Consider the following 15,698-nt stretch of genomic DNA (forward strand, 5'->3'; position numbering starts at 1 on the left):
ACAGAGAGAGTCACTGTTACTCACCTCACACACAGAAAGCTGTGCTCGCGTCAAACCTCTTAATCACCCGACTCGGCACCCTGTTTGGTCTCTTGTGGCATTTTAAGTTTCTGATACAAAGCTGACTCTTGTGACAAAGTCCAAGAATTACAATTGATTTTACACTTGAAACATTTAAGAAACATTCCAAAAATATTCCCCGGCTTTAACTTTGCATTAGCTGAACTCTGGGCTTGACTTAGACGTGCCTACCACTTTAAACCTACTGCTACAGAATTTGATGCAAGGCTTAAGACTTACCATCACTCTTAAAACAATTTGAACCTTCACAGTCGATTCATTGTTGACCTGATATTTAGTCAATGAGAGCAGGTCATTTCTGTAAAATAACCTGCCCAAAATGGCTCTAAATAACACTGCTAAAATGCATGTGTGGAGCAGACACCTTTGTTATTTCACCACATGGGACAGCTCTGCCACCGGTGTGGCGATTCAAATCAAACCAATCGAGAGCCACAAGAGGAATGTGACGTGAATAAGACTCAAGCAATGAGATCATCGTATTCCTGCTGGTCATCAAGAACCGCCAGGGAAATTTGAGTAATTAGGCTGCACAGAACTGTACTTGACCTAACCAAATATGCTGTGACTCCTACTGTGGCGAGCAGAGAGATCCCCGGCCGAAATAAGTAGCTGAAAAAACAGTGTACTGTGGTTCAATCACTGAGAGGAGGAGGAGGAGAAAAGGCAACCGAAATTACAAATTCAAAGTCTACTTCTGGGAAACATCACCTCTTACTTATAGAAACATTCCATCATTGGCTTGTCCTTCTTCAAAGGCTAATCATCTGGCACTGACTTAAAAAGCAGCTATGGGGAAACCGACCCAACTGATCATTTTATCTAAACGTGGGATGCTGAGGCAGCTCGGACCATGTTTTAGTTGAGCGTTACAAAAGTCCTTTGAAGGCTGAAGGCTGAAGGATAAGGAACAACGTGTAGTCGAACATTTGATGTACACACCAGGCCTTAAAAAGAAAAGCTGAGTAAGAAGTCAGCACTGTGTACATAAACAGAAAAACCTCTTTGCTGATGTTTAAGATACTGAAGGAGTAAAAACAACTTGAGGCCTTGAACAAACCGAACCAAAAAGGGAAAACCACTTCAGTGCTCAGTAATGTTGGCCTCAGTCCACACACGCTTTGTAAGTGAATAGTTTTCTTGACTGTCAGGAAGCTTCAGCAATTCAAGGAGTCGTCAGATCTGTTCTGGGACCGATACTAGTAAAAGTCATTCTTTGAAATTTCTTCTTATTCAGGCAGTCAGCAAGGGTTCTTTTTTTTTTTTCTTTCTTTTTTATAGCAAACTTATGCCACGATGCAAAGGCTTACCAACATTCCAAGAGGATGCCTTTTAGAATCAAATATGTCTAACTTTTATCCTCTTAACAGCTCTACAGGAGCACCTTCCTCAAGGAGCACTTGCAAAGAAAACAAGAGTCAGAGAAGTTGCACCGAAATAAGTTTCCCTGGAAGAAAAAAAAAAGGACAGAACCTTTGTGGGAAGTAGACAGGAATTTCTCTGATGAATAAGCTTTAAAACTAAAAAGTATGAAGGAAGTAGAACAGGACTAATGGTTATCCATAGTCGGAATGCTTTGCCTGACTTTAAAAGGGGATAGTATGAAAAGCTCTTTCCTGTTCCTCCCAGTCAGAGTTTATCAAACACCGCGAGTGCGTGTGGTGATTCTGACTGCAAGTTCTCTCAATGAGTTCCAGACTTGCATGAGCATTAAAAAAAAATAAAAAAATTATATATCCCCCACCCATCCCCTGCACCAGTGTGGGAGATGTGGGTGGGGTCTCTGGGTGAGGCTGTTCTCTCATTCAGAATCACTTTCAGCAGGAGTTCAAAAGTTGGAACGAGTAAACCAAACGGCCTCACGCCAAACAAACCTCACTGCTACTTTTGTTGTCGAGAGAAAAGAAGATCATTTTACTTTGGCCGATCACATTACACACAGAGTGATGATTCAGCCATGACGGCGGTGATTTTAATGCTTAGATCGGTTCTAAAACTGGAAAAAGATATGCTGAGAGATGATTTGGTTTTGCTCAATGTTTGAGGATTTTCTTGAAAAGTTTCTTGCTTTGTTCAGTGACAGTAAGGAAGCAACTCCAGGTCCCTCAGGGGGGGCTCTCTGCCCTGCTCAAGATCATTCAAAGGTTATCAGCAACTCACTGCTGGGCCATCTACTTTGGACAAATCCAAAGGCTGGGGCTATCAATAGGATTAGAATAACCATCCAAGTAACTGTCCCTCCTTTTTATTCCTGAGAATCTACGATCGTGTACTGTAGGTGTGTGCGTTCATGAGAGGGGGGACACCGTGTCTTCGGCTCTCACCTGGTAGGAACGGAATGATGCGACGCTTGGGGTCTTTCTGGCCTCCCTCCACTGGGAATTTATCCAGCAATTCCATCTGAAACCCCAAAATTAACTGTAAGTTACCGGCACTTTAAGCATTTACATTCACATACAGTAAAAACACACACTTCCCATAAACAGGACAGCAGAGGGTGGTTGGGAAGTGATTTTCACAAATCAGCAGTTCCTACGAGGAATCTGGCCAATATGGGCAGGTCTGCCAATGATTAGGAATGTACTGAGCAGATGGTATGGTTTTTCCCCTCAGCTGCATATGTTTCTGTAGCTAAGGGCCTGTTAGCAGCAAGGCACCACTGACATAGTGGAACATTTCGGTTTCCATCATTTTGAAAAGGCCAATAAGCAGTGGCTCCTTATTTTTACTGATCTGCTCATTTCATTTTGATTTGTAGTTTTGTTCTCTTTAAAACCTAGTCAGTCTGAAGAGAAAATCTTAGTTAGCGTTTCTGAACACACAGCGTATAAATACAGTAAATGTGATTGTGTGCATGTCTACATGCAGCTGAAGCCAATAAAAATCACATCTGGCATCGCTGACCCATGAACTCTTGCACACTCAGCTCCTCTAATGCACTCTGCACGGTTTTCACATGCAAAGAAAATGAATGAATCATCTTTAGTTTATTCAGTCACCATTTCTCCAAGCATATGGTTCTTTTTTTTAAAATTCTCAATTCAATTCCATTGAAACTCAGTTTTATTCATTTAGCACCATCTCAAAGCACTTCAAAGTCCTGAATTAAAAGTTCTAAAGCGCAATAACTTCAAATGATGGGCATCATGTTTGAGACGAAGGGATTTGTGATTTCATAAATTAGAAAAGCAATGACTCAAACTACTACTGATACTTTTTTGGTTTGTTTTTTGTTCTTAGCTTTTACACGGCCCTGCCAGACACAGCCTTATACAAACGGCACGGAGCACTGAATCATATCATCAAATGAAAATGTTGATGCCAGTATTGAAATGGGAGACTGTTGAACAAATCCTGCGCATCGAATCAAACTGGACAATACTCGAATGATGTGGAAAAGCTTTTCATTTATTTTAAATGTTGGATTCTTTAGCTGTATGAAATCAACTTAACTTTAATTTGGTTCACACCAGCGGGTCATAATCGAGAAAAAGGCTGGAGCACAAACCCACTACGACCTGATGCAACTTAAAAAAAGTATAGGGCTTAATAAGTTCAGTCAAATTGCTGATGTGGTCAGAGATTTATCTCTGAAGGCTGTCAAGAAAAAGTGTTTCTCCAAGTGTGCAGGGCGGAAATGACTTTCACGTCATTCATCATTAAGTACCTCGCAATCTTGAAGAATGTTAAACTGTAAAGAGTCAAGGGATTCCTTTTTTAGTAAATACAGTGTGCACAGAGCACACAAACGCCCTCATCCACATTGAATGTGAATCTTTCCACAGTTTTTTTTTTCCTTCTTCTTTCAACCAATTGTCAAGTGATCCCACAGACAAAAGTTTTATTATATTTATGGCACTGTGGCCTGTGAGGCATAAAATGGAATAGTTCTTACCAGCTGTGTAATCAAAAACCTTTGGCAGGCAGTCAGACCTTTTTCTTTACACTGACGTCTCTTTTAAAAGACACATGAAGGCAGGAAGAAACAATAGTCTCTAAAAGAAATGATGCTTCACACCACTATGCTAATAAACTGAGAATCATCAGGCATGTCAGACAGTGACTCACAGAACTGAGTTCACTTAAGTCCTTTTCAAACTGGTTGAAAAGCCCACAAACACCTGCCAATTTATGGCTTCTGAGTGCAACATTTGGGAAAGTTAGTCAGCATTCAGCTCACAATCAAATTGCTCTGCAGTAGCTTCGGATATTTAGTAGCTCCAGCTCCAGTAGGCATTGATGGAAGCTCAACTCCCAGCAGCTGAAAGCTTACTCTCAGTTCTGTCGTGTGGGGCTGACGTTTGAGGGCCACTGAAAAACAATAATGACAACTTTCTGAGATAATTAGCTTATCAGAAACTGTGAAGTGTAATGTCGTCCTTTTGTTATCGTAGCTTACAGCCTTGTTATGTGAGCTTGTAGCATTATTGGACCGGTTCTGAATGTATTGCAGCCCTAGACGCCCTGAGAGTAAAAATGCTACTACTGGTAATAGGAAAGGATTTAATCGGCTTTTTTAAAAAATGTGTATATATATATATATATATATATATATATATATATATATATATATATTCCTAAACACAGGTGTGCCCGTGTTTAAAAACACAGTGTAAACAAAGTAAATGGTGTGTTAAAGCAGCACAAGTTCAAGAAAAACTCTAGATGAGCTAAAACTCAACACAAGGAACTCAAGTTCCTAGGTTATGAGGCAACAATACACAGTCTGACCAAACCTTTGCCTGAAGCTACACAATAAGAACTACAATAAAGCACATGGCTGTCATGATAAACATGGTGTTTATTGTTTATTATTGTCAAGAGGGTTAGGTCCGATTGCAGCCTGACCACAAACAAGAGCAAAAGAAGATAGTTGGTGCACAGAATGACAACCGTTACAAAATATTGAACATAAATAAATTACAAAAAATGAAAAAAGCACAAATTTAATTCTGCTTTATTTACTTAGTTACAACAGATGTATTTAGGTTCATAAACAAATTTACCAATGAAAAAACAAACAAAACACTGAGCCCTATATTTAAGGTGCTTAAAGTAGAGAGTCACAACCTCTAACTTACAGTGTGCAATCACGGAATATTTACAATTTGTTTTCTGATCCTGCCCCCTTTTCCCAAATGTGCTATAGGTGAGCTGAAGCGTCGTCATGGAAACATGCTACAGCACCAGCACAATGAACAGCAGGCACTTTACTGTCAGCTGTGCAGGTCTGCCAGGATTAAGACAATTTAGCCTCCAAGGTTTACGCTACGCTGTCTTAATGCTAGAGTTATCATGTCTCTGAACTGGCCCTAAATGTTTGATCAAGTACAGACTTCTTATGTTCTATGCATCGCAGATTTTGTTCTTTGTTTGCTGGTCCTGTTTATCCAGTATTTCAAACAAAGCGTCACAGCTAATGCTCATTACTGTATATGCGACTGGTGTGTGGATTCAGTGCACAGACATGTAGTTATTAGTTCAGATTCCTGTCATACAGCAACATTGCCCTAAAGCTGCAAATAACGATTACAGAAAACATAGATGGAATTACTGACAGCCATCTCTTGCACTGTCAGATCAATACAACCAGGACTTCTGTCAGTGAGTTTTCTTTTCTTTTCTTTTTCTGAACAACGCTCAAGATTGGCCTTTAGCCACAAACATATAACGTAAATATGATCTAAAATGACAATAATCTTTATTAAAGAAAAACAGTTCAATGAAAAAAAACAGGATCTTCTTGACAGGCAGTGAGGGAGTTCATCCACCCTTCCTCGTTTGAGATAAAACAGAGGGCAAAGACGGAATTCAATAAAACATAAAGGGGGGGTGCACTAAAGTCCAAAAGCATCCATCTGCGTAATAGTCTGAAACTTTGCCAAAGACACAGCACCACCTTAAGAAGGGCAAAATGAGTACAGAGACGGGCAGCCAGACAGAGAGAGACACAAACAAAGAAGATCCGATACCCCACACATTGTAATTGTTGCCATATGTGTGAGTGCAGGCACACCCCAGTCTCTGTGTCTCCTCTCAACCTTGTATCTACTCTGTAATCAGAGCCACTCAAACAAGAAAAAGGCATACGGAGACAGCAAAGTCATTTCTTCAAAACAACAGTTACGTCATGTACTCCACATCCAACATTAATGCTCCACAGGGAGGTCAATGACAGGCCAAGTGCCCGTTTATACTCGCTCGTGGATCCCCACATTGACAACTACGGGCGCCCATAGATCATAGCTGGTCTTATCTCAGCACCTATTTGGGATTCACTTTTAGGACAAGCTCTGCACACGTGTATTACTGTCATGTACAGAGAGAAGTTGTCTGTGTACACCTAATCAAGCATGCACAGTCACAACAAATTGGTTAGGGTCAAAATGTCCTCAAAGATCCTAATGCGCACCTCTCTGATGATGATACTTATGTTATGGGTATCCAAGCAGACTCCTGCTCACTCTGACAGACAAAAGTAGAACATCCCCACTGCATAAAGCAGAACACAATTCAATAGCTTATTGATCTGAAAACCACTGTCTGTCTCTCTCTCTCAGTCACGGTAGCCTGAAGAGGAGAAGGCTCATGTTCGGAACAATACTTGCTTATCTAGTTTATATACAAGAAAAAAAAAATAAAAAATGCTCATAGTTGCGTAAGGGGCTATAATGATAGCCAAGCTGCTGGTGCTTTTATTAAGTACTGGGAGCACAGAAATCGCCCATGGGTTCCTGCTGTCAGTGTTCACTTATAACGTTATACAATACCAGTGAATTATCATCAACTGCACAATGCTTAGAATTTAACTTGGTCCCGTGTTGTGTGCCGAGTCATGGCTGAAACAAAGTGCTGTACATGAATAACAACACAAAGTATAAGACATAAAATATAAAAACAATAATAAACATTAACAATATTGAAAACAAAAGCCGCTTTCGGACTGTAGGAACCTTTGGCAGTTCTAATAACCTTTTAATCCGCGGGGCCGTTTTCTCCAACATTCGCACATACAGGAACTCGGGACCATCGCCCTCAGTTCCTATAACTATTTTAACTCCTTCTCCGAGGCTGGGTCTTTTCTGGGTTCTATAGCAACACATCTGACGGAGGTGTTTGGTGGTCGGTAGCTACGCCCCATATCATGCTGTCACGGCTGAAATGTTTACTCATACGACACGGACACAACCTGCGTGTTTAATAAGTTAAACTTACACTTTGTCTCCTTTGTCTGCGGCGCTCTGCTCTCCTTTCTTTCTTTCTTTCTTTCTTCATGAAATGAAGAAGTATCACCTGCGCTCGATCCTGACTCTCTCTGTGAGCTCTTCCGGCCTCGATATTAGACGCCCGATGTGATCGTCCATGATTAATATCACCATCATGCCAGGGCTGGGCGATATGGACCAAAAGTCATATCCCGATATATTTAGGTTGAATATTGATATACATCGCGATATTTTTTCTATTATATTAATATTTCTTTGACGATGTTGCTCCCGTTGTCGGTTGTTAGAGCAACCAGATGCTTTTGTTGAAGCTTCCAGCTCACCGGTGTGATCCTGGGGGAAAGTAACTTGTTTGGAGACAAGCTGTTTTCATCTCCCAGTCTTGCATGAAGTGAACTGTCACACTCCTATAAGGTTTGCACGTCCTGATTGACCACATATTGCTGGTCAACGCAAAATGGGTGACGTTAGCGAGCCGGCCTGCAACGTTCTGTCTGACTTCACTATACATTTGCGGCAGTGCTTCTCGTAAAAACGACTGGGAAGCTCGTATCTCGGGTCCAGCTTTTTAATAAGCTCTTTGAACCTGACCTGTTCCACTGTTGCAACAGGGACCATGTCTTTGGCAATGTGAAAGGACACCGCCTTTGTTATTGCACGCCACTTGTCGCTTTTCTTGTCATACGGCACACAGCGGGAAAATGAAGCTTGCAGTGAGCTTTGTTTTGGGGCTGGAGCTTTGTCAGGTTGGGGACGGTTTGTGCCTGTGGCTTCTGGAGGACCGTTCTTAGAACTGCTCTGTCCGAATGCGGCTAATAATGCTCGATAAGTACTCTGTTATCGTTTTATGTCCTGACAAGGATATCCGACAATCAATTTTTTATAATTTTTTTTTCAACCTGTCAGAGGTGTAAAATTTCCCATTTGTTAATATAGCATCACAAAACACAAAAACAGAGGAATACAGCAGGAGGGAAGTCCAGCGTGTTTCTACTTAGTAAGACTGCACCCTATATGTAAAACTGATCTTTTTCACGATAGCAAATATGTTTAGATGAACATGGGTAATTAATAAGGGCCGCATTCCACCTTGAGAAAGTTCTACAACTAACCAGCATGCACAGGTGCAGATGTGGAATGTAGCCCTTGTTAACAGACCTAACCAATAGCCAATTGAATATTGCCCATCATAGGTTTTTTGCCTAATATCATACAGCCTGGTGATAAGGTAAAAAAAATAAATAAATAAATAAAATAAAATAAAATAAATTGCATATAAAACTAGTTGCTTTTTTCAAAACAAGATTTGTTAAATTGGCAGCAATGAGCAGAATGAGTGCACAATGAGTGCAACTCAGATTGTTGCTCAAAAAACCAGAGGAAAAGGTGGGGGGCTGGGCTGTGCTGGGCCTTAGGAGCTGCTTTAGAGGGGACAAAGTCGGCGTTAGATCGTATCGGTATAAATGGTGCTGGCTGATTTCATACCTCATTTGGAAAAAATGCCGGTTCAAATAGGTCCCTGAAGATTTTTTATTTTTTTCAATTAAACCAAAAGGCTGCGACTTGTGTGCTCGCTGGTATCAACAAGAGAGAGAGAGATAACATTTTCCCAGTTCTGGCCTCTTTCCGTTGTCTCCTAACTCCAAAAACAGAATTTAAAACCCTTCTCATTACAAACAAACCCCTGATTGGCCAAGCTCCAACCTATCTGCAGGTTGTTACTGTTCCCCGTCAGCCCACATGAACACTTATCTGTCATCATGCTCCCCCTCCCCCGCAATAAGAAATGTTCTGTTACTTCGTTACTGCAGATGGAAAACATGTGACAGCTGAGCAACTCTGAATAAGCAAAAAAAAAAAGTTTCATTTTTTCCTACAGCTGTAAAGTAGAGCTGCGGTGCACTGCTCAGTGAGACGTGCGGGATGGAAACGGTTTTGGGTGACACAGTAAAAAGTTTAAAGACGCTATGATCCACAATAAAAAGGGAAAAAAAAAAGTGGAAAAATGTGCCGATTGCCATATCAATTGTATAAAACTCCTTTTTACAATTCAGGGTATGGAGCGACAGATGACAAATATCAGCGTTTGTGGAACCTTTCTGTGTAGTGAATGCTGTCAGGCATGTGAGAAATCGGGCAAATGGTTTAAAACCCAACTGCTTTCATCTAAAAGAGGCATCATTGGTAAGCAGGGTGATGCAATGTCATTTAAAAAAAAAAAAAAAAAAAAAAAAAAAAAAAAAAAAAAAAAAAAAAAGGGCAAATGAGTTATGGTTAGCGTTACAGTTTTTATGTTCCTTTCAATGTTTAGAAACCTGGAAAAATGGATACACATTTGACTTTTGTGGTGATATTTCCCAACCCCAAAGTAAAACTAAGTCAATGAACACAGTCAGTGTCAGCACAGCAACGTGTGCTTGTTTTTTTCCAAAGTAGGAGCTGCTTAGCGCCAGCTGTGCTGACAGGATGTGGTGAATGACACATCCAGAGGACCAGAGGACCAGAAACACTTTATTACAGTATTAGCTTTTTTACAGTCCTCCCGAATCACAAGACGGCAGCGTTCAAACCATGAGATGAGAGGTGACGACACCAGGAGGTGAGAAAAGCAAGGGAGGATGACAAGAAATAGAGTGGTGGCTAACGAGGAGAGTCGAACGCCTCAGCCACATGTCATCATGATGGTCCGTCACCTGACAGAATGCCTGATGATGACAAACCACTGCCTTCATTCTCATCATAGCCAACAGTCGAGATGAAAAATGGACCTTTTCAGAAAGACTACGGAAATCCGGCTTCAAAAGGCCAGAAACAATACCGGCACAAAAACTGTAAGACGTCTTTATGGTGGGGAAGCTGATGAGACTTAAGTGCATTCAGACCAGCCACTCAAGCTGGCTTGCCTTGTATAACTGCCAAACCTTACGGGAGATAAGAAACTCATTTCTAATCTCCCCATTTGAGTTTATCTTTTGTCCACCTTACCACTAAGAGCCCTTCCACACGCTGTCAACTCAGCAGCAAGCAGATGAATGGCGGCTGGTGGTGAGCGACACAGGGGAATGCTCCGGGTGAAAATACTTCAACCATGTTCATCCCATTCTACGGCAGCAATATGCGTCAGCCGGGAAATAATCTGTCTTACCGTTTTGTCAATCGTCGTGGCTGTTTTAAAAGGTGCAAAAAGGCTAAAAGCTTTCTCTTTAACACAGAAATAACAATATGTAAAGTCAGTGAATAATTACTAGTGTCAACAATCACCACCACAAACAAATCTGACATTTAAGGCCTCTTTAGCTCCTTAACTTAAAAGGCAAAGCAGTGCTTTGGCTGGATGATGACACGTAATTCATGGAATAACCGATATTGAGAATATCTGATTCAATCCAATTCATTTCGGTACAGAAGAGCTCCACATAATAGTATTTATTATATGCAAATACAGAAAAACAGATGGCCAGCCAATGAATTTTTATTCCTTATTTCTATTATATTCTCCTATATCTTTATCTACATCCCTATATTTGCACAATGTCAACAAAAAAATGAGCACTATTTTTGACCAATCAGAGGAGGTGGGGGATTTTGGGAGGACCTTGCAGAGACTAGAGACTACAACATTTCAGACAGACGGGCGGAAGAGTTGCTGCAGCAATGTACATGATGAGGAAAAACAATGTTGTTTAACGAGAAAAAAAAACATTTTAATTGACCCCATCAATAACACTGTAAATTTGAATAATATGGGCTCTTTGACACTCATAGGAATATTAAGAAAGAGCTGAGAGCTGCCTTCAGTCATCGTATTCAACCAATTTATGCTCCACTCACAACAAATTGTACAGTATACTGCTGGTGGCTACAGATGGAATGAGTAATGAAACCCTTAATGGCCTTTTGTTTAACATTACACCGGCGGGCTCAGGAAGCTTGGGTGAGGCATTACGTTTCTTTAGTTCGCTGCTCATGCCTTGACCATTCTGGTCAATCAATAAGAATCTAACTCGGTTTTCTTTGACTGTATGCTGTTCTTAAACTGACTACATGCTCATTAAAGGCAATTGCTTTCCTGGGTTTCCTGGACGAGGATACTAATGAGATTCCCTCCTTGTGCAACACACACCAGCAGCCTGACGTTCAAGAATGATTCAGATACGTCTGTGGTCATCAGTGTTGCCTCCCCATTCATCACTGTCCTCTACTGACTTCATTGGAACATTTTCCAACTACTCTGGCACAATATAATTACCAGTGTCATATGGGTGGAGCACCAAAAGGCTGCCAAGCAGTACTAGGCCCATAAGGGAGGAGTCTCGTATGATGAGGACAGTTCTTCCAGGGCCCTCCTTGCCGATGCTCATCTTTAGCGATTTAAAAAACAACCAAAAAAAAAAACTGGCCCCTGAAACATCTCTCTGCATACACTTACAGTACGAAAAGAAAAACGCACTAACATGCTCACTCACCTGGAGGTCAAAGAACTTGCTGTAGCGTCTGTAAATGATTTCTGTGCTGCCATCGCTCCAGGACACTTTGATGATGTAAACCTGGCAAAGCAAAAGACAAAAAAAATAATTGGAACATGTAAACAAACCAAACTGCCATCAACATCCAAACCCCTTGGTGCATCACTCCCAACTCACAGTGCCATTTTTTGGAGGAGCCGTGAATCCTAAGAGGCCGAATGAGGAAGAACAGACGCACACTTAGTTAGCTAACATGAGGCATCAGTCAGCGTTAACATCCGTTCACATGAAAGCAGCAAGGATATCCCATTATTTCCCTTCCTAGGCCATCTGAATCATTTCCTGGATCATTATCCTGCACACAAGCAGCAGAGTGACTATATTGGCTCTTTAAGGATTACAGACGTGGCAGATAGTGTCTCAAAGAGGAAACAAAGGGATACTAAGACAAGGTGTTGTTTTATTTGACACAATGGTGGCACCATATAATAAAATACATATTGTATTTGTACAAATGCAAGTTCACCACTCTCATGTGAACACCGGTGTTATATTGCATCATGTCAGATGTAATCACTGAGATCTGGAGGCAACAGTCACAGTTTTTTGAGTCTGTTCTCTGAAAAGAAAGAGAAGAAGGCAGAGGGAGGAGATTGGAAACTCCCTGGTGGCTAACTGTGTCTGGCTGACTGCTGCTGGCTCCCCTCCCAGACCCTCTCTGGCCTTACTCTTTCTTCCAGGGCACTAGATATGGTTGTGGACTGGTTGAATACAAGAGCTATACAGACAAGTAGTGAGACTGTCTTGATCAAATAAAAAGAGTCACCAGTTACTGATATCGAGTGTGTGTGTGTGTGTGTGTGTAAATGTGAGCAATGGAGGGCACTCTACACGATACGGTAATCCACTCTGGCCCACACCATAAGTCAAATTACCGCTAATAATAGAATAAAAATATTCAGTGCATTTGTCAGTGCTACAGTCAAACATCAGAAAGACCAAAAAAACTTGCTAAAGTTACATCAGCTGATATCACAAACACTACAGATATCATAACAACAACAAAAAATGGTGATAGGCTATATATAATGTGTCTCACTGTGATGCACGGATAAAACTGATTTTTGTCCTCCCAACCAATCCTCAGAGTTCGGGAAGGTTTAAGGCGTGCATGTGCAAATAAGTGGACCAGAAGTAATAAACAACACAAGAGCCCAAACAGACAGATGGAGAGGACACGGGGCCACCGGCACGCCGAGTCCTTGACCACCGCCACTCGCAGCAGCAGAAGCTCTGTCGGCTCCAGGTTTTCATTTTCACACGCACACTACATGGATGCAAACCAACATATGAGCCCCACACGCAGGCGCACACCATCCACACAGAACTAACACAAACACCTGCTAAGGCCTTGGCTGTGGCTCTGGTTTTAGGGCCTCCTGTCCATATGACGTCATACATGTTGCTTTGTACAAAGCGTGCGCACGCGCTTGCAGGCGAATGCACTCACAGTGAGCTGCTCCCACTGCTCACTCCATGACAAAATGGATAGAAGCTCTGTTCAGAAACACTAGAGACGATGATTTGTCTTTTTGACATTTTTGTCTCCCACACAAACTCTGCTCGACCTACACAATAACAAAACTGTGGCAGCACACAACGAATCCCCTCAAACGAACGCCAACTTTTGCAAACTTGCACGTTGTTCCTTTTCGTCTCATTCTACGAGTACAGTGGATGTTCCAACCAAACAAAAAAATCACTACAAACCGACACAGATTGGCAGCACCGTTATTGAAACGGTTTTTAGAGGTCAGAAAAGTACAGATGCTGCGGGACATTGAGCCCATTCCACCGTCGAACGCTGCGGTCAGTGACGACCTCAACAAATCCCGTCGTTACACTTCCTGGTCACCCTTGCCTGCAGGTAGGTTTTGCTGACTTAACTGGAGCCCTTGAAGCATGAATAAGCTTAAAATGCGCATCAGGATTAGTCCTTATGGTGAGCGGACACGCCGAGATTTGCCTGTGGTGAGTTCTGAGAACTTCCCCTATGTGACACACAAGGCCGGAGACATAAACGCAGTTTAAACTGAGATTTTCCTAGAATTCTCTCTCCATATTCGAGTCCGTACAATGCTTACATTCACATAGAAGCACAATGACAAAAAGAAAACTCTTCATACTGTAGATTTGTACATAGTGAATGTTTATTCACTATTTTATTTTATTCTATTCACTTGTTTTTACTTTAATTGTTTTCATATATTTTACTGTATGCTGCTGCAACAAAACAATTTCCAAAATTGGGATGAATAAAGTATTTATCTATCCATCACTGGGGGTCACTTTAAGAGATGCTAACTAAGGCAGGGTCATAGGTCACATGAACATGCACCATTTAAGGGCTCCACAGTGACACCTAAAAAACAAACAAGGGCCTTTACTTTCTCTAGACACAGTTGTCTGTTTCAACCTTAGACCCAAACAGCATGACAAGCACAGGTTATGGTGTCTTCTTCACTATATGGATTGTTGGCATCTAACCACCTAAATCCTTCTACCTGCTAATTTTACAATCAGGGGAAAACAAAAATCAAAACTATCCTCAAAATTTAAGACACGACCTGGGGATTTAAAAGAAAAAGAATGCTGTGGAACTCTATTTGGCCGTTCCGGACAGGCTTGGTGAAACTGTAATTTGACACTCTCTTTGTTTTGACTTTTCCCAACAGGAGAAGAAGCAGAACTGCAGAATAACGTGGTTCTGTTGCTCTCTAAATGCAGCAAAGCGCTGCTGAGGTTATCCAAAAAAAAGGGGGCTTACGTAGTGTTTGTTCGGATTCCTTCGCTTCTGGACATCTTGCACGGTTACTTCTTGCACGGTGCGCCGCGGCATGATGTCCTCTTCTTTACGTATCCGTTACAAAGAAAGGCAGAATTCCCCGTTGGGTCTGACGCGCGATCACACCCGGCTGGAAAAGTTTTCACCGCGACGCTCCTTTGTCATCCGCGTTGCTCGGATCCGTGACCTCAGACTGCGAAGTCGTCTTCCTTAAAGATACCACGTCAAATTTCCTGTCCAACATTCAGCCGTGCAACGGAAAGAAGTTGGCAGTCTGTCGGCCCCTGTATCCCCGACTCTCTTGCCTTGTCCCGACCTGCTGACGGCTGCAACCAAACTCCCAGCCTATCCCAGCTCGCCCACTCCCATTTGAGCAGCTGGAACGCTGCGCGGACCAACCCTGAGGCGTCACAGCAAACCACAGGCTGCTATGGAAGTTTTTCTGTGCCGTCAGAGTTTGAATACGAATTTCCAATATTGAGTTTTTAAAGCATCAAAATCAGACTTTGAATTTGAAAAACCAACAGTGTAAAAAAAAAAAAATCCATTCCTAAAAACAAAAATCAGTGTAGAAAAATTCAACATCTAAAAATGAATTCAGTGGAAAAAAATTCAACTTCGAAAAATTCAGTGGAAAAAGAACCAGACTTAAAGGTGGGGTAGGGGATCTTTTTCTGGAACATTTTTTTACATATTGCTTGAAATACTCTTCACACCCCCATTGCAACCAATTAATTAAAGGGATACAAGGTAGTTTAGCGGCAGTATAGCGATCTCTATTGGTCAAACTGAAATTCTACACTGTCGTAAAAATGTCCACCTGTACACACCCACTAACTAAACATCGTGGCGAATGCTGCCGTTGTGTTATTTAGTCAGTGCAGTTAGGTCATCTGATTCACAAGTGTAGACTGCCCACGTAAGATAGTATAATCAGAGATTTTCTGTAGAGGGAACTCAAGATAATATGCTATAATACTGTTGCTGGAGGAAGTGGCCGGGGACAGCTCGTCTGGGTTTCTCTGCTCAGGCTGCTGTCCCCGCGACCCGATCCCCGGACAAGCGGCAGATAATGGATGT

The 15,698-nt window shown here is 41.7% G+C and overlaps 1 protein-coding gene across 4 annotated transcripts in view; it reads right to left on the reverse strand.

The window, feature by feature from the left end:
* sh3pxd2b (SH3 and PX domains 2B) overlaps window positions 1-14,973 on the reverse strand; it is a 45,430-nt gene extending 30,457 nt beyond the window's left edge. For all 4 annotated transcript variants that reach the window (XM_075486697.1, XM_075486695.1, XM_075486696.1 and 1 more), the window contains exons 1-3: window positions 14,601-14,973; window positions 11,774-11,854; window positions 2,406-2,481 (exon numbers count right to left, since the gene is read on the reverse strand). In XM_075486697.1, coding sequence (XP_075342812.1) covers window positions 2,406-2,481; window positions 11,774-11,854; window positions 14,601-14,672 — 229 coding nt within the window. In that variant the 5' untranslated portion in view covers window positions 14,673-14,973. The remainder of the gene's footprint in view (window positions 1-2,405; window positions 2,482-11,773; window positions 11,855-14,600) is intronic.
* Between the last annotated feature and the right edge of the window lie 725 nt (window positions 14,974-15,698).

Source organism: Odontesthes bonariensis, chromosome 16 (assembly GCF_027942865.1).
Source record: "Odontesthes bonariensis isolate fOdoBon6 chromosome 16, fOdoBon6.hap1, whole genome shotgun sequence".
Classification (NCBI taxonomy): Eukaryota; Metazoa; Chordata; class Actinopteri; order Atheriniformes; family Atherinopsidae; genus Odontesthes; species Odontesthes bonariensis.